General features: G+C 34.7%; 1 protein-coding gene across 3 annotated transcripts in view; it reads right to left on the minus strand.

The window, feature by feature from the left end:
- The window catches only part of CSMD3 (CUB and Sushi multiple domains 3), a gene marked incomplete at both ends in the record, with an annotated part of 1,083,475 nt that overhangs the window by 6,367 nt on the left and 1,053,527 nt on the right, over nt 1-23,581 (minus strand). For all 3 annotated transcript variants that reach the window (XM_082858355.1, XM_082858354.1, XM_082858353.1), the window contains 5 exons: nt 659-771; nt 9,237-9,395; nt 15,536-15,601; nt 18,477-18,656; nt 20,752-20,863. In XM_082858355.1, coding sequence (XP_082714481.1) covers nt 659-771; nt 9,237-9,395; nt 15,536-15,601; nt 18,477-18,656; nt 20,752-20,863 — 630 coding nt within the window. The remainder of the gene's footprint in view (nt 1-658; nt 772-9,236; nt 9,396-15,535; nt 15,602-18,476; nt 18,657-20,751; nt 20,864-23,581) is intronic.

Genomic DNA, 23,581 nt, shown 5'->3' on the forward strand with positions numbered 1-23,581 from the left:
CAGATTTATAGACTTCTTTTAGACTAAGAAACCTGTTGTCAAGAAAAAGGGCGATGATATGATGAAACAGAATGATGCAAATGGTCAATTAAAATTTAAAATATAATAATACTGTTCTTTGTAGAGTAGATTACTGTTCGACATATATGCACTCCTTTCCCCCCACTCCCCATCAACCTTCATGGAAAGAGTATACTTTCTACCTCACTGAGTTGGATTTGGTCCTGTGACTTGATTTGGTCAGTGGAATGTGGGTGGAATTGACAATCGGTCAGTTCCAAGCCTAGGACTTAAGAGGCATGTTTCCCATTATAAGTGAAAGAAGCCAGTCACAAAAGACCACGTATTGTATGATTCCATAAATATGAAAGCCTAGAACAGGGAAATCTAAAGAGACAGAAAATAGAGTTGTGGTAGCTTGGGGTTGTGGGGGTGATGAGGGGTAGATGGGTGATAGCTACAGGGTATGAAGTTTCTTTTTGAGGTGATGGAAATATTCTAAAATCAACTGTGGTGATGGCTACACATCTGTAAATATATGTGTGTGTGTTTAATTAGCTCAATTTAGAAAATTAGATTTTTCTGGAATTTTAATGACAAACCAAAGCATAAATTTGTTATTAAAATTAGCAGCAGACTTTTAAAGAACTATACTTACAAAGCCATCCATGGCCCAATTTTCCTCCTTCATTTTCTTCACAGAAGCTTGAGCTGGTACTTTAATAAGATATATGTGTAATATTAGGCGAGCTTCTTGGCTTTTATATACTCCTGTAAAATGTAAGGGCATTTAGTCTATTAATTTTGCAAACAGTTATGCTTTACTTTACTATCTATAACTACTTAAATATATCATAAATACATGTGCTAGAAAAGAAATAAAACAAGACCAAGTCAAGGCCACCTTCACCCATAATGCTTTTCACAAATCCTGCAATATATATTGATCTCTCTTTAGCTGAAATTTTCAACTCAAATCTTAACTGTGGGGTTTAAATTACCTATGCTATTAAAATTAAATATTACTGTTCTTAATAACATCATTCCAAGATTATTGTAAACAAAATGATTTCTTCCCCCAAACAAATTTAAAATCTTCAAGGATATGAATCAAATGTTAAAATTCCAGATATTTTCCTTAATAACAAGTTAGGTGCCAACTCTGAGAAAAAGAGTATTCGAGGTGCTACTGGCACCACAAGGATGAATATGTTGTTCCTATCTAAAAATAGGATGCTTATGTGAATTTCTGATGAAATAGGAGATATAATGATAGAGATAGAGAATATGATGAATTAAAAGCCAGAAGAGAGAAGGATCATTTCACACTGGAGTGCTTAGGAAATACTTATTAAGAAAAAAGAGCATTTGAGCTGGATCTCAAAAATCAAGTAGAATTTTTAATTCAAGAAGGTGAATATAGGTAATGGCATAAAGGAGAGAAGCAAGATGACTACAATTTTTTTTTTTTTTCCTGAACGGAGTATTCCAAGAGTAGGAATAAGCTGGAATGTAAATGTGTTTAGGTGAATGATAGAATGTAAGTTTCTAAGTAAAAATTTTGTGATTAACTGATGATTGAAATTTGACTCATTACTTCATTCACTTAATATTTCACCTATGTAATAAGGTATCATAAAAATTAGCTGGGAATACAACTATAATGATACATAGATCTTGACCTAAAGTAAATTACAATTAATAGGGAAAACATACAAAAGTAACCAAAATTACTGGGAAAATGTTATAATGAACTTTATGGAGACAAGGATAGAAAGTTAGTCTAACTATTTATGTTTGTTTATCTATATTTGTAGAAATTTGTTTTAAAATTTTTCTAAATTAGAATACATATACATTTAGTGCTAACTTTCTTACACAAGGAAAATAAAAATTTATGTTTCAAAGTTAAATAAATCAGTAGTCACATATTCCATTCATTCATATAAAGCTTCTTTCAATTTATATCATGTAATTGTGTATATTTTAAAAATTAAAATACATATTAACTTCTAATACCTTTACTTTGGGTTTAAGGTAGGCTCATTCAACAATACAAAATGAAGCTTTATAGCTCTTGTAAAATTTACAAAATCAACAGATATAATTTTATTTTCTATTTTATTTATACCACAAATTATTCCATTATTAATAATTGTATGGGATATATACATTGCCAAGAAATTTAAAAATACATATTTCATATTTTCAATATCAATACTTTTAAAATGTATTTTTAAATGAGAGCAATAATTCAAATTCATTGTGGCCCATTTTGTTCCAGATGCATTTCTTTTTTTTTTTTCTAAACATCTTTATTGGACTATAATTGCTTTACAATGGTGTGTTAGCTTCTGTTTATAACAGAGTGAATCAGTTATACATATACATATATCCCCATATCTCCTCCCTCTTACGTCTCCCTTCCATCCTCTCTATCCCACCCCTCTAGGTGGTCACAAAGCACCGAGCTGATCTCCCTGTGCTATGTGGCTGCTTCCCACTAGCTACCTATTTTACATTTGGTAGTATATATAAGCCCATGCCACTCGTTCACTTTGTCCCAGCTTATCCTTCCCCTCCCCGTGTTTTCAAGTCCATTCTCTACGTCTGTGTCTTTATTCCTGTCCTGTCCCTAGGTTTCTCAGAAAAAAAAAATTTTTTTTTAGATTCCATATATGTGTGTTAGCATACAGTATTTGTTTTTCTCTTTCTGACTTACTTCACTCTGTATGACAGACTCTAGGTCCATCCACCTCACTACAAGTAACTCAATTTCGTTTCTTTTTATGGCTGAGCAATATTCCATTGTATATATGTGCCACGTCTTTATCCATTCATCTGTCAAAGGACAGCTAGGTCGCTTCCATGTCCTGGCTATTGTAAATAGAGCTGCAATGAACATTTTGGTACATGACTCTTTTTGAATTATGGTTTTCTCAGGGTATATGCCCAGTAGTGGGATTTCTGGGTCATATGGTAGTTCTAATTTTAACTTTTTGAGGAACTTCCATACTGTTCTGCATAGTGGCTGTATCAATTTACATTCCCACCAACAGTGCAAGAGGGTTCCCTTTTCTCCACACCCTCTCCAGCATTTCCTGTTTGTAGATTTTTTGATGATGGCCACTCTGACTGGTGTGAGATGACACCTCATTGTAGTTTTGATTTGCATTTCTCTAATGATTAGTGATATTGAGCATCCTTTCATGTGTTTGTTAACAATCTGTATATCTTCTTTGGAGAAATGTCTGTTTAGGTGTTCTGCCCATTTTTGGATTCAGTTGTTTGTTTTTTGATATTGAGCTGCTTATAAATTTTGGAGATTAATCCTTTGTCAGTTGCTTCATTTGCAAATATTTTCTCCATTCTGAGGGTTTCTTTTCGTCTTGTTTATGGTTTCCTTTGCTGTGAAAAGCTTTTAAGTTTCATTAGGTTCCATTTGTTTATGTTTGTTTTTATTTCCATTTCTCTAGGCAGTGGGTCAAAAAGGATCTTGCTATGATTTATCTCATAGAGTGTTCTGCCTATGTTTTCCTCTGAGTTTTATAGTGTCTGCACATTTAGGTCTTTAATCCTTTTTGAGTTTATTTTTGTGTATGGTGTTAGGGAGTGTTCTAATTTCATTCTTTTACATGTAGTTGTCCAGTTTTCCCAGCACCTCTTATTGAACAGTCTTTTCTACATTGTATATTCTTGACTCCTATATCAAAGATAAGGTGACCATATGTGTGTGGGTTTATCTCTGGGCTTTCTATCCTGTTCCATTGATCTATATTTCTTTTTTTGTTCCAGTCCCATACTGTCTTGATTACTGTAGCTTTCTCGTATAGTCTGAAGTCAGGGAGCCTGATTAATCCAGCTCCGTTTTTCTTTCTCAAGATTGCTTTGGCTATTCGTGGTCTTTTGTGTCTCCATACAAATTGTGAAATTTTTTTGTTCTAGTTCTGTGAAAAATGCCATTGGTAGTTTGATAGGGATTGCACTGAATCTGTAGATTGCTTTGGGTAGTATAATCATTTTCACAATGTTGATTCTTCCAATCCAAGAACATGGTATATCTCTCCATCTGTATCATCTTTGATTTCTTTCATTAGTGTCTTATAGTTTTCTGCATACAGGTCTTTTGTCTCCTTAGGTGGGTTTATTCCTAGGTATTTTATTCTTTTTGTTGCCATGGTAAATGGGAGTGTTTCCTTAATCTCTCTTTCAGATTTTTCATCATTAGTGTATAGCAATGCAAGAGATTTTTGTGCCTTAACTTTGTATCCTGCTACTTTATCAAATTCAGTTGATTAACTCTAGTAGTTTTCTGGTAGCATCTTTAGGATTCTCTATGTATAGTATCATGTCACCTGCAAACAGTGACAGCTGTCTTACTTCTTTTCTTTTTTTTTTTTTTTTTTTCGATACGTGGGCCTCTCACTGCTGTGGCCTCTCCCATTGCAGAGCACAGGCTCCAGATGCGCAGGCTCAGTGGCCACGGCTCACGGGCCCAGCCACTCCACGGCATGTGGGATCCTCCTGGACCGGGGCACAAACCCACGTCCCCTGCATTGGCAGGCGGACTCTCAACCACTGCGCCACCAGGGAAGCCCCTGTCCTTCTTCTTTTCTGATTTGGATTCCTTTTATTTCTTTTTCTTCTCTGATTGCTGTATCTAGGACTTCCAAGACTTTGTTGAATAACAGTGGTGACAGTGGACATCCTTGTCTTCTTCCTGATCTTAGAAGAAATGCTTTCAGTTTTTCACCATTGAGAACGATGTTGTCTGTGGGTTTGTCGTATATGGCCTTTATTATGTTGAGGTAAGTTCCCTCTATAACTACTTTTTAGAGGGTTTTTATCATAAATGGGTGTTGAGCTTTGTTGAAAGCTTTTTCTGCATCTACTGAGATGATCATGTGGTTTTTCTCCTTCAATTTGTAAATATGATGTATCACATTGATTGATTTGTGTATATTGAAGAACCCTTGCATTCCTGGGATAAACCCCACTTGATCATGGTATATGATCCTTTCAATGTACTGTTGGATTCTGTTTCCTAGTATTTTGTTGAGGATTTTTGTATCTATGTTCATCAGTTATATTGGACTGCAGTTTTCTTGCTTTGTGACATCTTTTTCTGGTTTTGGTTATCAGGGTGATGGTGGCCTCATAGAATGAGTGTTCCTCCCTCTGCTATATTTTGCAAGAGTTTGTGAAGGATACCTGTTAGCTCTTCTCTAAATGGTTCATAGTATTCACCTGTGAAGCCATCTGGTCCTGTGCTTATGTTTGTTGGAAGATTTTTAATCACAATCTCAATTTCAGTGCTTGTGATAGGTCTGTTTATATCTTCTCTTTCTTCCTGGTTCAGTCTCAGAAGTTTGTGCTTTTCTAAGAATTTATCCAATTCTTCCAGCTTTTCCAGTTTATTCGCATATAGTTGCTTGTAGTAATCTCTCATGATCCTTTGTATTTATGCATTGTCAGTTGTTACTTCTCCTTTTTCATTTCTAATTCTAGTGATTTGCATCTTCTCCGTTTTTTTCTTGATGAGTCTGGCTAATGGTTTATCAATTTTATTTATCTTCTCAAAGAACCGGCTTTTAGCTTTATTGATCTTTGCTATTGTTTCCTTCATTTCTTTTCCCTTTATTTCTGATCTGATCTTTATGATTTCTTTCCTTCTGCTAACTTTGGGGGGTTTTTGTTCTTCTTTCTCTAATTGCTTTAGGTGTAAGGTTAGGTTGTTTATTTGAGATGTTTCTTGTTTCTTGAGGTAGGATTGTATTGCTATAACCTTCCCTCTTAGAACTGCTTTTGCTACATCTCATAGGTTTTGGGTTGTCGTGTTTTCATTGTCATTTGTTTCTAGGTATTTTTTGATTTCCTCTTTGATTTCATCATTGATCTCTTGGTTATTAAGTAGTGTATTGTTTAGCCTCTCTGTGTTTGTATTTTGTATAGTTTTCCTGTAATTGATATCTAGTCTCATAGCGCTGTGGTCAGAAAAGATACTTGATACAATTTCAATTTTCTTAAATTTATCAAGGCTTGATTTGTGACCCAATATATGCTCTATCCTGGAGAGTGTCCCATGAGCACTCGAGAAGACAGTGTATTCTGTTGTTTTTGGATGGAATGTCCTATAAATATCAATTAAGTCCATCTAGTTTAATGTATTATTTAAAGCTTGTGTTTCCTTATTTATTTTCATTTTGGATGATCTGTCCATTGGTGAAAGTGGGGTGTTAAAGTCCCCTACTATGATTGTGTTACTGTCGATTTCCCCTTTTATGGCTATTATATTTTGCCTTATGTATTGAGATGCTCATATGTTGGGTGCATAAATATTTACAATCGCTATATCATCTTCTTGAATTGATTCCTTGATCATTATGTAGCATCCTTCTTTGTCTCTTCTAATAGTCTTTATTTTAAAATCTATTTTGTCTCATATGAGAATTGCTACTCCAGCTTTCTTTTGATTTCCATTTGCATGGAATATCTTTTTCCATCCTGTTACTTTCAGTCTGTTTGTGTCCCTAGGTCTGAAGAGGGTCTCTTGTAGACAGTATATATATGGGTCTTGTTTTTGTATCCATTCAGTCAGTCCATGTCTTTTGGTGGGAGCATTTAATCCTTTTACATTTAAGGTAATTATCGATATGTATGTTCCTATTACCATTTTCTTAATTGTTTTGGGTTTGTTATTGTAGGTCTTTTCCTTCTCTTGCATTTCCTGCCTAGAGAAGTTCCTTTAGCATTTGTTGCAAAGCTGTGTTGGTGGTGCTGAATTCTCTTAGCTTTTGCTTGTCTGTAAAGCTTTTAAATTCTCTGTCAAATGTGAATGGAATCCTTACTGGGTAGAGTAATCTTGATTGTAGGTTTTTCTCTTTCATCACTTTAAATATGTCCTGCCACTCCCTTCTGGCTTGCAGAGCTTCTGCTGAAAAATCAGCTGTTAACCTTATGGGGATTCCCTTATGTGTTACTTGTTGCTTTTCCCTTGCTGCTTTTAATATTTGTTCTTTGTATTTAATTTTTGATAGTTTGATTAATATGTGTCTTGGCATGTTTCTCCTTGGATTTATCCTGTATGGGACTGTTTGTGCTTCCTAGACTTGATGAACTATTTCCTATCCCGTATTAAGGTGGTTTTCAACTATAATCTCTTCAAATATTTTCTCAGTCCCTTTTTTTCTCTTCTTCATCTGGGGCCCCTGTAATTCAAATGTTGGTGCATTTAATGTTGTTCTAGAGGTCTTTGAGACTGTCCTCAATTCTTTTCATTCTGTTTTCTTTATTCTGCTCTGCAGTAGTTATTTCCACTGTTTTATCTTCCAGGTCACTTATCTGTTCTTCTGCCTCAGTTATTCTGCTATTGATCCCTTCTAGAGAATTTTTAATTTCATTTATTGTGTTGTTCATCTCTGTTTATTTGCTCTTTAGTTCTTTTAGGTCCTTGTTAAACGTTTCTTGTATTTTCTCCATTCTACTTCAAAGATTTTGGATCATCTTTACTGTCATTACTCTGAATTCTTTTTTGGGTACACTGCCTATTTCCTCTTCATTTGTTTGGTCTGGTGAGTTTTTACCTTATTCCTTCATCTGCTGTGTGTTTCTCTGTCTTCTCATTTTGTGTAACTTACTGTGTTTGGGGTCTCCTTTTCACAGGCTGTAGGTTCATAGTTCCCGTTGTTTTTGTTGTCTGCACCCATTGGCTAAGGTTGGTTCAGTGGGTTGTGTTGGCTTCCTGGTGGAGGGGACTGGTGCCTGTGTTCTGGTGGATGAGGCTGGATCTTGTCTTTCTGGTGGGCAGGACCCCAACCAGTGGTGTGTTTTGGGGTGTCTGTGAACTTATTATGATTTTAGGCAGCCTCTCTGCTAATGGGTGGGATTGTGTTCCTGTCTTCCTAGTTGTTTGACATACGGTGTCCAGTACTGTAGCTTGCTGGTTGTTGAGTGGAGCTGGGTCTTAGCATTGAGATGAAGATCTCTGGGAGAGCTTTCACCATTTGGTATTATGTGGAGCTGGGAGATCTCTGGTGGACCAGTGTCCTGAACTCAGCTCTCCCACCTCAAAGGCACAGGCCTGACACTCAGCTGGAGCACCAAGACCCCGTCAGCCACACGGCAGATCAGCAGAAGTTCAAAAGCTTAACAGTATGCTCTGTTGTTAAGGGTGTGGAGATACAGTCTCTATTTTGCATTGCTAGTGAGAAGGCAAAAGGGTAAAACCAACAACAACCCTGTCAGTATGTCTTCATCAACCAAATGAGCAACGCCAATGTGGGACACAGGACCACTTACTCAGTGGAAGAATCCCATGCTGAGCTTCAAAGCTTCCAATATCTTGGCAGCTGGGAAGTGAAAGTCAGAGGGAGGGAGTGTGGGGCAGGAGCAGCTCCTGTGCATGTGCCCATGGGAGTCCAGATGCATTTCTAACATCTGAGGCATTAGTAATGAACTGGAAGGCAAAGAGCTGCTCTCTTAGAGCTTGTATTGCTGGAGTCTAGACAAATCATGTCATGTCATACTATACTATACTACACTACACTACACTATACTATAATTTCAAATAGTGAAAAGAGAATGAAACAAGATAAGACTGCCTATGACTAAGAGTGAGTCTATTTGTAATGTGAAGCCTACTTTAGATAGGGTCATCAGAAGTACTGTTGACAAGATGACATTTGAGGAAACATTTGAATGTCAGAAAAAAACACAGTATTCAAAGATAATGAGGGAAGTGCATTAGATAGAGGAAACATAGACCTGAGAAAGTTGAGCAGATGGATAGGGCTCTGGGTTCTGTTTGCCTGTTTAAGGTAGTGTAACTCTACCTTTTCTGTCTTAAATTGTAGTGTCCTTCTAAACATTCTCATTTGAAGACATAATTTTGTGACCATAGAATAGCTTGCAAATCACCGATCCAATCTCTTTGGTGTTATGAGAATAGAGAAGGAGTTAGTTATATTCAAATTAAAAGTTCTGTTCTATTTCATGACATGTCATTCTAGCCACATAGGAATATTCTTGAGGGAGCTTACTTCAGAATCACAGAGTTTTGTATTTGTGTAGTAATATTCATGCATCAATCAAAAAAACAGAAAGCCTTGTTTCTGAATGAATTATGAATGTCATCAAAAATATAGCAAATATTTCACAGTATAAAAATCACTAAAAAAATGATGAGATGATAGAAATGAAGGCATAAAGGCATTGTTTGCTGTTCTTTAATGTGATACCTGAAAGTAGTAGTTCCATGTTGCTGTTACTGAGTGTTGCATTGACTCTCCCAGTGGAAGCATTGAAACTAGTAACTGTCAAGGTCATGGGTTGTTTCCTTCCTTTAAAATTGTAAGAGCCTTTCCATATATAATTTTGGGCAAACACATCATCAGGAACTGTGAATAGATTAAATAAACATATATGTTAATTTTACAGTGCCCTGTAAATATAAGCATTAAATACCAGATTAATGAGTATTAGTTTATTGAATAATCATATTTTTCTAAATATACAATAATATAGAATTTACATTATAAAATGAATTCTTCACATAAGTGTTTTAATTTTTTTAGAATAAACCAAAATAATAATCTAGATTTGTACATACATCATCAATGAGTGATAAATAAACAAAACCAATTAATGACATAAGACATATTTAGAATCCAGCTAAATATCAAGTTTACTTATATTTTGTTTCCTATAATAATATCTTTCTTTCAGAAGGAAAATAAAATGATTTTACTGGGCCAAGTCAGTCTATATACAAGTCCCAAGAGGCCTGCTTTTCTCCTAGCAGTAGGAATAGGTTCATAGGAAGAGCATAGAGTTAAAACCCCCCCTTGCATAAAAGCCTTGGGAGACTGTCAGGAGAGATGCTCCTTTGACCTTTTTTACCCCTTTACAGAATACTGAGTTCAGTTATTTCAATAATAGATGCTCCTGAAGAAGAACAGGGCTCTACCTGTTTTGCTCCTGACAGCTTTGAGGTTTACAGGTATTTATGGAAATAAAAGAATTGTCACTAGAATTGGCTAACTCTCATGGGAAAGAGATGAACTGTGGTAGAATCAAAGAATATTCTAATGTAAACCTTTCAACCAAATAAGAAACACTCTTAATGTTAAATGCAGACAAATAAGTCATTATATTTATATAAATTAGTTATGTAATTTATAGCTAATATAAATTAGGTATGTCAAAGTCTTCTCAGATCCTGGTAAGAGGCTGAGAGAGCTTCCATTAATTCTGTACATCACATTAAAGCACATCCTCAGAAATCAGCTATTCAAAAGAGCCTGCCTATTTGTGTGACTGAATGAATGACATGGATTTAGAGGAAAGCCTTTTTTTTTCCCTAACAAGTTATTGACATTTGTTACCTGTTTTTCTCTACATACATCACAGTTTTTACTGCTCAGATCACAGAGACTGTGTTACAAATTGTACATTCCCTGAATTCTACTAGGCAAACAAGTAAAACAATACTATGGTAGAAGATGAACATACAATGCACTCAAGATTTTTTACTGAGTATTTCAACCAACATGATTATTTTTTTCTATGATTATTCAAAAGCAATATAGCAGAAGGACTAGAAGTGCAGGCACTGGAACTAGACCGCTTGTATTTCCGTCCCTCCTTTACAATTTATAAACTGTGTGGTTTTCCCTAAGTTACTTAACTCTCTAAACCCGAATTTCCTCATCAGTAATGTGAGATTAACACAGAGTTACAAGGAAGATTAAATGAGATAATGAATATGAAGAGTTTTGATAAGTGTTAGTTGCTATCATTAGTATTATACAGGTAAAATAGGGAAACCGTGGGTCTCATAGATCATTACATAGTTGCTAATAAAATATATAGTTAGTGAACATGCAGTTAGTATCATGAAAAATCCATAGTCCTGGCTCTGGGACCTTTGCCAAGTCACCCTTATAGTGGCACTCCCTCCCCAAACCTCAAACTACACAGCTATGCTCTGTATGTACGGGAGACCTTACCTAAAAATTTGATACGGTGTATGCGTAAAAAGCCCTTGATTTGGTAAGCACCTTAAAGAGCAGTTAACTCAAAAATCATACCTAAAATAAGTTTGGAGGAGGGAGTGACAAGCTAAATTATCCTTCATTAGAAAGATCTGGAATTTGGAGGTAATAGGCTCTTAGTTGTAGAGATAGGAGGAAGAGCAAGGGAGAAAGATGTTCTAACAGTAGTGTGAAGGCATATAGTAGGTACTCAATAAATGTGTTATTCTTATCTTTCTGATTGTTTATTTTCCCTGGCCTGTATTATGCTTACTCTTTGATACCCCTGAATATTTAACGAAAATCTGCCACACTTGGTGATCTTGTCATTGTGCTTAGGGGAATTAAGGAAGTTGGTTGAAGGAGACTAAAGAGAACCCCCGTGGCAGGAGAAAATAGCAATGGAAAGAAGTAGGTACCAGCAGCAGCAAAGAACATTGTATCAGGATTAATCATTGATGTGGTAGTAAATGTTTAACAACTGGCTCTCCAGAAAACAAACAAACCAACAAACTGGTTGTACTATTTGCTGATTCTATAGTGTAAATATTCCCGTGATGTCAGATTTCAAACTATGAACATGACATCACTGAACGCAGAGTCTGGAAGAATGCACGGAACTGGCTATGGCAAAGCTCTACCGGTCAGCTCCAGCATGCCACCACCACCCTCCACCTTTCTCACACATAACTGAGAAATGTAACTAATGATAGGATGGGAGAGGCAGACGCTATTTGGTCATTTAAATCCCTACATACAAGGAGATGACAATACTTTCTATTGTTAAGTCTAATTTGAGATTTAAATGTGATTGTGTATTTGGCAGTTCTTTCTAAACTCTAAAATGTCATCTAACTATTACTGATGTGGAGCACAGTGAAAAGGAGGAAGACAATGATGGTTACGATCTTTATTTTTCAAGACAGTTTTGAATCTAAACTTTGTTACATAGGCCTCATAGCTTTACCATATAGAGTATCATGTTCCTGACACTGATACCACTGCCAAATTTAATTGTTACTTTGGAGTAATCTAATCACTGTGTCATGATTTTAAATGAAATGCTTCTGTTTTCCCACTTAAGATGACATTGTTCTAGAGTTTTATAGATACCTTCACTCAGGTTAAAGAAATTCTTTTCCTTTCTAATTTATTAAAAGTTTTTAAAAATTATAAATAGATGTTCAATCTTACAAAGTAGTTTCTGTGCAAGTATTTAGATGATCATAATTTAGATGATCATAATTTAGATGATCATACATAATCATAATTTTTGCATGTTTAATCTCTTAATGTGATAGATTACTTTTAAGGATTATTTAACATGAAAATATCCCTGTAAATCTATCATTAACCCAATTTGGTAATGATGTGTCATCTTTACTATAATGTTGTACAGTTAATCCTTGAACAACATGGATTTGAACTGTGAGGGTCCACTTATGCACAGAGTTTTTTCAACAGTAAATACTATAGTACTACTGTACTGATCCGTGGTTAGTTGAATTCATAGATGCGGAATCACAGATATGAAGGAATCTTGGGTAAGGAGGAGCCACATACTGAGGGTCAACGATAAGTTATATGCAAATTTTTGACTGCACTGAGGGCCAATGCCCCTAACCCACTTTCTGTTCAGGGTCAACTGTATTTGATTTGCTAAGGCTTTATGTAGGATTTTTTCATCTATAATCTTATGTCAAATGGGCCTGTAATTTTCTCTTTTTATAGTGTCTTTACCTGAGTTATTAGAGTTATGTTGGATCCATCAAATGAGGGTTTTTTTTGATAGTTTTATAAAACTGGGATGATCTGTTCCTTCAAAATTTGGTAGAACTTATCAGTAGAGGCATATGGAACAGGTTTTTCCTTGTGGAAATAGCTTTAACTATTACTTTGTTATGGGATTATTCGAGTTTTCTCCTATTAGTTATGTTAAAATCCACTTTTCTAGTAATTTGTCAATGTTTAAGTTTTTTAAAATTGACAGTTACAGTAGTTTTCTGTTATATATTGCTAATTTATTCAATCTACTCTATGTAGGTTTTCACGTTTCCTTTTGAAATGTTACTACTTTTTGTTCCTTTCTTGATCAGTCTTAACAGAAATTATTCACTTTGTACATTTTTTTTAAAAGAACTACTTTTGACTCTGTTGAGATTCTTCTGTTATATTTTTGGGGTTTTTTTGGTTTGTTTGATCATTTTTATTACATTGAGTTCTGCTTTCTTTTGATCATTCCATTATACTTTTTGTATCTTCTTAACAGGGACAGTTATTAATTCTAAGGCTTTCTTTTCTTCTAATGTAAAGGTTTAAGGCTTTATATTTCTCTCACATCTTTACTTTTGCTCTAGCTCCCAAGTTTTGATATGTAGATTTTTCAGCATAACTAAACATTTTTGTTATATTTTCCATTTTAATTTCTTCTTCAATTCATGAGTTATTCATCAGTATTAATTTTGTTCTTAATTTCCAAATATTGAGGAATTTAAAAATTTTATCCATTTTCTTATTAACTTTTAACTGCATCATGGTCAGGTAAGACTAACTTTGCTTTGAAATTTGTGTAGATTTTTTTATTGCTTAATATATGATCAATTCTTATAGCTGTCCCATGTGCCTTTAAAGAAAGTATATATTATTTAATTGGTTGATGAGAAATATATATATATATATATATTACATCAAACATATTAGTTTAGTTCTTCCATATTCTTTAAAAAATTTTTTTTGTCAGCCTGAAATATTTATTGGTAGCCATTGGCCATGTTTTGCCCAGGACAGTCTAGATTTATACTTGATATGCTGGAGCTATTATTCAGGGTACACATCTGCTCCCAGATAAAGTATCTTTCTTGGAAAGTTCTGGGCACTGATTGACCATTGTGGTTTTCTTTCTTTTTTTTTTTTTAAGCAGAAAAAAGTCCTTTAATCATTAATGGTAAACATTTTAACAGTGGACATGAAATGAAAGGTCCAATGGAAGATATTTACCTAAAAATGAGGCAAACCTAGTCTCATATTGAACACATTTTGAGTAATAATTACAACCCTGCACTAAGTCTTTGTTTTTCTTTTTTTAAAAAGTTGTGGTAAACAGGAAATAACAAGTGTAGGTGAGGATGTGAAACCCTGGTACTTTGCTGGTGGGAATGTAAAATGACGCAACTGCTTTGGAAAACCGTTTGGCAGTTTCTCAAAAAAGTTAAACCTAGAATTACCACATGATCCAGCAATTCTACTACCACCCAAAAGAATGGAAAGCAGGAAATCAAAAAGAATCTCGTATACTAGTGTTCACAGGGTTATTCACACTAGCCAAAAAGGTGAAAACAATCCTAATGTCAGTGAACAGCTGAATGGATAAATAAAATACGGTATATACATTCAACGGAGCATTATCGAGTCAGACACAAAAGGACAAGCATTGTGTGATTCCTCTTATATGAAGTACCTAGAATAGGGAAATTCATAGAGACAGAAAGTAGAATAGAGGTTACCAGGGGCTGGGACCATTGTGGTTTTCTGAATCCATGCAAAACTTTCTCTCTCATGATGACACATTTTTTGGTCACCTTAGAGAAATTCAGTCTGTTTTCACTGACTGTTGAAAAAAATCAGTTTCTCAGACTAATTTTTTTGGTAGGCAGTCCAGTTTAATAGCATGTACATTGAGAACTTTTTAAACCAACTAAAATTAGATTCTAACACTCTACCTGGCTTATTACAACTGGACTAAATCTATTTCCAAAGTAAAGATTAAATGCTGAGCCTTTAATTTTATGTGTAGCTTTTCATTCCTACCATGTAAATAAAATACATACTAATACATTAAAAAGAAGCTCTCGTATACTGAGCCCTTACCATGAGCCAAGCACTTTGTGCTTCATTTTTATGAAGTTCATTCATATTAATCTAATCAATATATCTTTTGTATAGGTAAAGAAATGGAGGCTCAGATGTAGAAATTAACTTTTCCAAAGTCATAGGGTAGGCAGTGTATAACATGGGGATTACATCAAGGTTGTAGGACTTCAAGGCCCATATTTTTAACGACTAAAAATTTTATTTTTAAATCAAATTACTGAAAATAAACTGGACAAGTTCTAGAAGTTGCTGAACTTTTACTCTCACTCCAAGTGTATTTGGTTCCTTCTTTAAAAAATTTATATTTAAAAATTATATGTAAATCTAATTTTTATTTTAATGTTTTAAATAAACCATTGCCATTATTTTATAGTTATCTACAGATACTCTTGAAGGGAAATTTTATAGAGACAACTATATACAATATTTTTGGAATATTAACATGACACAGTATTACATTGCTCGAAGTTTGGTATCTTATAATACAAATTTTCAAACTTCAAATTCTGAACAGTAAAATGCATAGTTTTCCCATACTGAAATATGTTTTTCTAAATAAATGGTCACTTTGTCAATACAACAAAAGATCACCTTGAGAAATCATGACTACTAGAAAAACAACTGAAATTACTAACCACTTAGCTTTGGGCTGGGTGTTCCTAGCGCAGGTCTAGGATCTTTCACCAATATTTTGGAACCAGCTATGAAAAGAAACAAAAATTTTACAAAATTTAATATAATTAATAACACACATACACACACACACACACACACACACACACACACACACACACACAGTTTGATGCATTGTCAATTTTATTCTTTGAAATATCATATAGTTTTCTCCAAAATGTCCTGTTCACTATAGCATCCCAGTCCTCACTCAACACTTCTGTTCAGTTAACAACTTCTATAATTATCCCCATTATAGTCCAGTGGGGCAAAGGGAATATCAGTGCTGCCTTAGTATTTTGGGGTCTTGTTTCTTATTTTAAAGGCATAAACCAACATGGAAACAGTTGATTCCAACATGGAAGTTGAGGGCTGAGGGTATGTTCCTGTTGCTTAAAGGCAAATAATTTGGGTAGGGTTCATGTTTAAGAGTTAAAAATTGTTGGGAATTCCCTGGTGGTCCAGTGGTTAGGACTTGGCCCTTTTGCTGCTTGGGCCCAGGTTTGATCCCTGGACAGGGAACTAAGATCCCACAAGCTGTGCGGCATGCCCCCCCACCAAAAAAAAAAAAGACTTAAAAATTGTTAAGGTATCCCATGATGTCATAAGAAATTGGCTAGTCTCAAAGGTAAAGAGTTAAACTAAAGTTTTTAAGTCAAACCAAAAGGAGCTCAAAATCATGTGGGGTGCTGAAGGTGCCTGCAAAGTTGAAGCAGCTGTGATATGCAGTGCTTGTAGACCTGTAAAGACATACATCTTTTTCCTAAGAACAAAGTAATGTCTTTAAAGGTTTTAAGGGGAAGTTATTTGGTTGAACATCACCTTGGCTGCAAGGTGGAGAACAATTTGGAAAGGAGTGGGTATTGATTTGGGCAGAGAAGTTAGAAGGCCATTTCAGTAGTCTCAGTAGAGATAATACTGAGTTAGATTACAGTAGCAATGATGATAAACTCAAAAGTGGATAGAATTTTTTAAACCTACTAAAATTCTGGTGGATTTAAAGAGACAAGAAGATGGCAAAGGTGACTACTAGATTTCTATTTATTATGTGATGATGGTACCACTGAATTAGGAAACATCAAGAGAAGACTTACAGTGAAGGGAAATTGATGAGTTTAGATTTGCATATATTATTTAAATGTCTTTGAGAAATTCAAGAAGAGATATTAGGTAAGAAATTGAGCATATAATTCTGGAGCTAAGAGAAGATAAATGAGCTAGAAATATTAATTTGTAAATAACCTTCATAGAGGAAACTTTAAGTCATTGGCTTGAATGAGATCAGATCACCTAGGGAGAGAACACAGAGTGAAAAGAAGACTAAGAACTGAGCTTTAGAAAAAATGGGTAGAAAACATTAAGCTTAAAAAGGAAATGGAGAATAGGTAGCCAGAAATTTGAGGAGAGAAAATATTTATTTATTCAACAAATATTGATTGAACACTTTTCACATATAAGGCACTGATCTAGTGGTTAAAATCACAGTTGTAAATACTTTGACAAAGTTGCTTTTTTTTTTTACATAAAAGAACCCTAAAATGGGCCATATTTAGATTTATTAAAGTTTCTTTTTTTTCTTTTCTTTTTCTTTTGAACTTATATTCTAGTCTGGGAAGGGCAGACGAAAGGACAGGAGAGTGGAGAAAGACAATAATAAGTAAAAAAATAAAAGAATAAGATCTCACACAGAAGGGATTCCTATCATGAAAAATTTAAAAAAAAAAGAAAAAAGAAACCTGTAATGTTCTAGCTAAGAGAAGAGAGTGAAAACATTTCAAGAGGAGAAAGTCATTTACATTTGTGAAGGCTACAAGACATAAAGAATTAGAAGGACTGAAAAAAAAAAGAATGTATTGATGAATTTATCAAGAATTCTAGAAAAACCTCCTTTGTTCCCTCCTTTGTTCCTTTTTTTTCCTCTGGTAAACTCATTACATCTTGTTCAGATGGGGATTGTCCTGATCAACCAAAGCAGCAACATGGGTGGAAACATCACCTAGATCTGGTCAAACTGTCATATCATAGTGGCTGAGAAATGAATTTGGAGATGGATTCCATTAAAAATTGTGGCAATCAGACTTTCATATAGTGCTTTCCTGACCAAGTTTTGGGAAAGACTCTTTCTACTAGGGTTATTCTACCAGAAGGATATAAACCTAGGAATGCTGGCAGCAATATTCCCTACTATAGTGGGTTGAATAGTACACACTCCAAATTCATGTTCACTAGGAACCTCAGAACATGACCTTATTTGGAAACAGAGTCTTTGAAGATGTAATTTGGTGAGAATCTTGAGGTAAAATATTCCTGAAATAATCCCTAAGTCCAATGACTAGTGTTTTTATAAGAAGAGAACAGGACATATAGAGATACATAGGAAAGAAGGCCATGTGAAGATAGAGGTAGACATTGTAGTGAGGCATTTATGAACCAAGGAATGCCAGGGATAGCCAGAAATTATAACAAGCTCGAAGGAGGTAAGGAATGATTCTTCCCTAGAGCCTTCAGAGGATACATGGCCTTGTTGACACCTTGATCTTGGACTTCTGGCTTTCAGAACTGTGAGAGAATAAATTCCTATTCTTTTAAGTCACCCAGCTTGTGGTACTTTGTTATGGCAGCCTTAGAAAACTAATATACCTACTGTGAATAGAGAACTAGGAAAAGTAATAAAGGCAAGAATTAAAAAATAGAGCATGGAAAAGAAGCTATAAAAAGGCCTGAATAATATATCTGTGCCCTGGGATCCAAAAGTGTCTACATCACTCCTACTCTTAGAGTTGGTGAACAAATTTACCTTGTTCCTAAGCTAATCTAAATTGATTTTTTTTTTGTCTCTTGTATCTGAGGAAAGCTTAAACAGTGCAAAATCTTCTGTTGAAAGCTTTTATAGAGAAAATTTACCTTCACAAACAGGAACTTTTCCACTCCAGGTGTTATCAGATCTACACACTCTATGCTCTGTTCCACCTGCTAAGAAGAAGCCAGGCTGGCAGGCATAAATTAATGTATACCCATGGGATGGAAGGTCCATTCCTACTACATTTGCATGAGCAGGAGTTTCTGGCTGTTTACAGCTGTGGGCTATATTAAGAAAAGGGAAAAAATGTTCATTTTTATAGACATGTTAAGAAAATTTTGAGATCGGGGTCACAATATATTTTTATAGGTATGCTAATGTCTTTATATAAATATAACTTGTTATTCTCATGAATCAAGGAAAGCTTATCAATGTAAATGTAAATGTTGTTTTCATAGACTAGCATTTCATAAATGATCATCTGTGGAACACTGGTGGTTGTTAACATATAAACTGAGAGAAAAAATAAGACTAACTCTGGATAATTAAGCTAATAAAGGTATACTATATCACCATTTTAGAGAGTCACAATATATATTAGCATTTTAAAGGATCTAATAAGTCCTGCTTAAGATAAGTTTTAAAGTTGATCAAACTCAGATTTTCTATACCAGTTTAGGAAATATTAATATATAATTTTTATTTATTATATTTATTTTAAATTAAAAAGCATGTCTTCTAAAGGTAAATTCAACCACAATTTAGTACGTTGCTCTGATATTCATATTTCCTAATGTAGAAAGTACAATTTATAATTTTTTGCATATGGAATTTTCTGGCCATATTTTGGGTCCATATGCTACCAGTATCTTTTCATTCATTTAATTTTTTGATTCCACTAAACCTGCACTTATGACACTCCCTGACCCTGCCGCTCAGTTCACCTGTTTTGTGTCTTATGATGACCATTCCCTTCTTAATCAGAAATAGATGGTACAAAGAATTCTCCCCCTAAGCAAGACAACATTTCTGATCATTTGTTCATGGATATAGACCCTTAAAGATGGTCTCTGAGAAAAAGTGTTCTGTGGACAAATTTGTTTGGAAAAATTTTTTTCCATTTGTTTCCTAGTGGATATGTACTAAGCTATAAATAATAGCTAATATTTTTAACATTATGTGAAAAACATTTTGTTATGTGGTTTATATTTAATATAATTCAGTTAATAAAATTTAATTCTCATTGAGGAAATACTGCTAAGAATAAACACAAATTGTCTGTTTCTGCTACATTCTTAAGCCCCATTATGCACCTATTAGATATTCTGAGATGCTCTGCAGTAACAGAAGCCATTTAATTTTATTTAAATCATCATATCCCACATGCAGGTCATCAAAGAATCTTAGTTTACTATGAAATACCTCAGTATATCCCACACAGCTGTTCTAAAGTATGTACACACTCTGAGGAATTCTCTTTTAAGGAATTTTGCCGTATTTAAATATAAGCCAGCCAGGCATGTGACATGACTTCTCAGTGGAGTGTTCTGCTGCTTTTCAGTAAACTGAGGAGCCACAGGGGCCCCTGTGATTATTTGGGTGGTTCTGAACAGGGATGGAGTAAATTCACAGGACTTATTTGGACTTCAGCAAATCCTAAAAGCTAGAAACCATTCTGATGAGTATTTTTATTCCTGCTTACTCTTCATTTTTCTCCCCCGCAAAAAAGATGCAGAGGAAATAAAAAGAGGAAGTAGGAGGGAAAAAAGAGATAACTCACCAGCTAAAATTTATTTCTAACTGTATTCAAAAAAGACTGTTTAGTGATCTTTGCTCTTATTCAATCTGTACAGCAAGTGCTTTCAACTTAGAGTCAGTGCACATTTAGAAGCTCCAGGAAATCCTAAGTAGTATTCAAATTTTTGGTTAAGGTATTCATGCATATATCCTTTCATGGACATTTCTAGCTTTCCTCAGGTTCTCAGAGAATTTCACAAGTGAAAAAGATTGAGTCTCTACTATGTTGGAGCCTCCTGTATCTCACAAGTAGTTCAGATTCATAGGTGCAGATCTATGAACCTAAAAAATAATCATCATCTAAAATTACCTGGTGACCAAACTGAATGCAATTACAAGAGCTTTTCAAAAAGAACAAAATTTTGCCCTGTGCCTTCTGACTTCTTAAAGAATAATGCTCCCCACTAGCCATGGGGGTATGCTACAGTAAAACACTATATGCATGAATTATATTTTATAATAACCTAAAAAAACAATGCAACACCTCTTTTACATACATATAAGTTTATTTTTCACATGTGGAAAAAATGCATATAAATTCTTATCCTTCATAAGTATAATTTTCTTAGCCACAATACTTACGTATGCACTCAGGCTGAATTCCACTCCACGTGAGGTCAGGAAGGCAAGTACGTGTTGTAGACCCTTGGAGAAGATGTCCTTTTTTGCAATGGAACTGTACAACACTTCCTACCTATAGCAAATTACAGAGAGAAAAACAAATGTCCCAATGCAACTTCAAATACAGCAACAGATAGAATAAAAACATGGACGAGAAAATGCTTTCAAAAGAAATTCTGCAAGGTAGAGGTTGGAAGGAAAAGAAACTGAAATCTGATTTAAAATAAAATTGCAGAAAAAAAACCCTTAGATTTCTTTGTGTGCATATCATCATTAAATACTTGAATACAATGTATACATAGGTGCCAAATATTTGCCATGGTAATCTGAAGAAAATATATGATACCAAAAGGCCAATAAGCTACATATGAATATAAGATAGACAGACAGTTAAATAGAGACAGATAAATGAAGATGGATAAAGGCAGATACGGAAATAAAGATAGCTAACAACACAAGAGGCAGTGAATATGTAAGACAGTAAATGCAATATGAGATTGGACATAAAGGTGTTTATTGAAGGTTGGATTGGTAGCAGAAAAATACAATGGAAGACATGCTATTTGCATTAAGCTTTTAAGGGATGTGTAATTTAGATAAATATATAGAACAATGGTTCTTAAAGTGTGGTCCCCAGACCAGTAACCTCAGCATAACCTAGGAATTTGTTAGAAATGCCAATTCTGGAAACTTAGCTGAGACCCACTGCATCAGAAATTCTTAGGGTAGCAACCAGCAATTTGTGTTTTAAAAAGCCCTCCAAGTGATTTTAATGCAAACTAACGTTTGAAAACAACTGATATAAGTAGAAAAGATAAGAATATTATGAGAAAATGTATGGTGGTTAAAACATACATCATATAGTTTAGGAAAAAAAGAGAGCACTTTTGATTGGCTATCATAGATAATTTACACAGTGAGGTGGGAATTTGGGAGTAAAGTAGAAAGTTGTACGATATAGGTAAAAAAGAAAACAGACCCCAGAGGTGTGTATACTCGGCTTTAACTTTGACTCTGATCTTGAATAAGGTATATCTCCTCTTTGAGACTTAACTCTCTATAAAGATGATATTATTTCCTTTGCGACTTAAGGATTAAATAAAAAGAGGATATATAATTCGCTCCACATGGGCATGGAACATAAGCTTTAAATAAATTCCAGCTATAATTATTAAGTCAGAGACATAATAATCAGTTTCTGAAGACTCTCAAATAGCAGGCTATAGCAATTGAATTTTTAAAATAAAAACATAAAGTTGCTAAAGCTTTCAGAGCAACTAAAATTTATGTAGAAAATAAAATCTTTGAAAAATTAAACTAACCACTGTATGGGGAAACTATGAAACAAAAAGAATGGTGAACAGTAATTCTAATTATGAGGCTTGAATTGCCATTTTAGATTTGAGTGGATAAAGCTGGACCAACTTGTGGCAATAGACATGGGAAGGAAGTTGTTTACTCAAAATATATTAAAAGGAAAAATCATCAGGATTTATTAAATGATTAGAGGTGGAGGAGAAGATAAGGGGTATTTAGAGTCTGCCACTTCAGCCTTCCCCAGCATATGGAGTCTGACAATGTTCAACTGCTGTCTTAGGGCTTTTCACATAGACTGTGTTTCCTTTTTTTCCCATTAGTTCCTACTCCCACCTGCTAAAGCAACATGAGGCTAAGCTTAATGTGACATAATTCGATACAAGATTCCACTTGGACCTTGAGACTAGCTATATTCCACCATCTTTCTTATTCTCGTTATCACCCAGAACTATGCTACACTTGAAATGCTCAGTTCTAATAGTCATTCTCTTATAACAATCTTTATCCTTCCAGTTATCTCATATTATGCCTTCCATGACAGCATCATCTCTGCATCCAGGAGATCTCTTATCTTCTTAATGCCCGATTTTGTCCATGGCTACTACATTGCTCCACTCCAGGGAGCACTTTTCATGCTGTACTCAATATAATCCTTCAAATTGTGCTCCAGAGCATGCCATTCACATACTCCCTGAAGCTGTGCAATATGGTGCTACAGATTTTTACTTCCTCATATAGTTTATACAACTGATCATGTGGACTTTGCAATTCCATCCTCTAGTCAAACTGGCTCCACAAAACCCATCACCTCTATCAATCCAGCAATCCTACTTTAGGCTAGATCTCAGTTAATGGCCAGCCTTCTCCCATAAATCTCCCCTCATTTAATCTACCACCAAAGACTGACAATTTTACCTCCTAAATCTTTCTCAAACTGTCCCCTTCCCTCTTTTCCCACATATACATCTTGTTTTAGTCCTCAACATGGTTTCTCAATGGTTCTCAAACTTTAGTAGATAACATAATCACCAGAAGGACTTATCCAAACACAGAGAGCTGAGCTCCCCTCAGGAATTTCTGACTGGGTTAAATCTGAGGGACACCCTAAAATCCACATTTCCAACAAGTTCCCAGGTAATACTGCTGCTGCTCAGGGACCACACTTTGAGAATTACTGTTATAACCAATTATAATAATCATCTAACTTGTCTCCACTTCTCCAGTCTTGACCCCATTGAATTTATTTTTCACTCTAAAGTCAGAGTGATTTATTCAACATGAAAGTTTTACTTTATCATTATCCTTCTTAAAGTCATTACTGGCTTATCCCGCAGAGGATAAAGTTACATTATGTTAACTTGGTGGATAAAAGCCTCCATAAACTGATCACTAGCTGTCTCTAGCATCATCACTGACCACTTACTTTTACTCAAATTGTGCTCATATAATATTGAATTTCTGTAGTTCCCATACT

This window comes from Leucopleurus acutus, assembly GCF_964270905.1.
Source record: "Leucopleurus acutus genome assembly, chromosome: 17".
In the NCBI taxonomy this organism is placed as follows: Eukaryota; Metazoa; Chordata; class Mammalia; order Artiodactyla; family Delphinidae; genus Leucopleurus; species Leucopleurus acutus.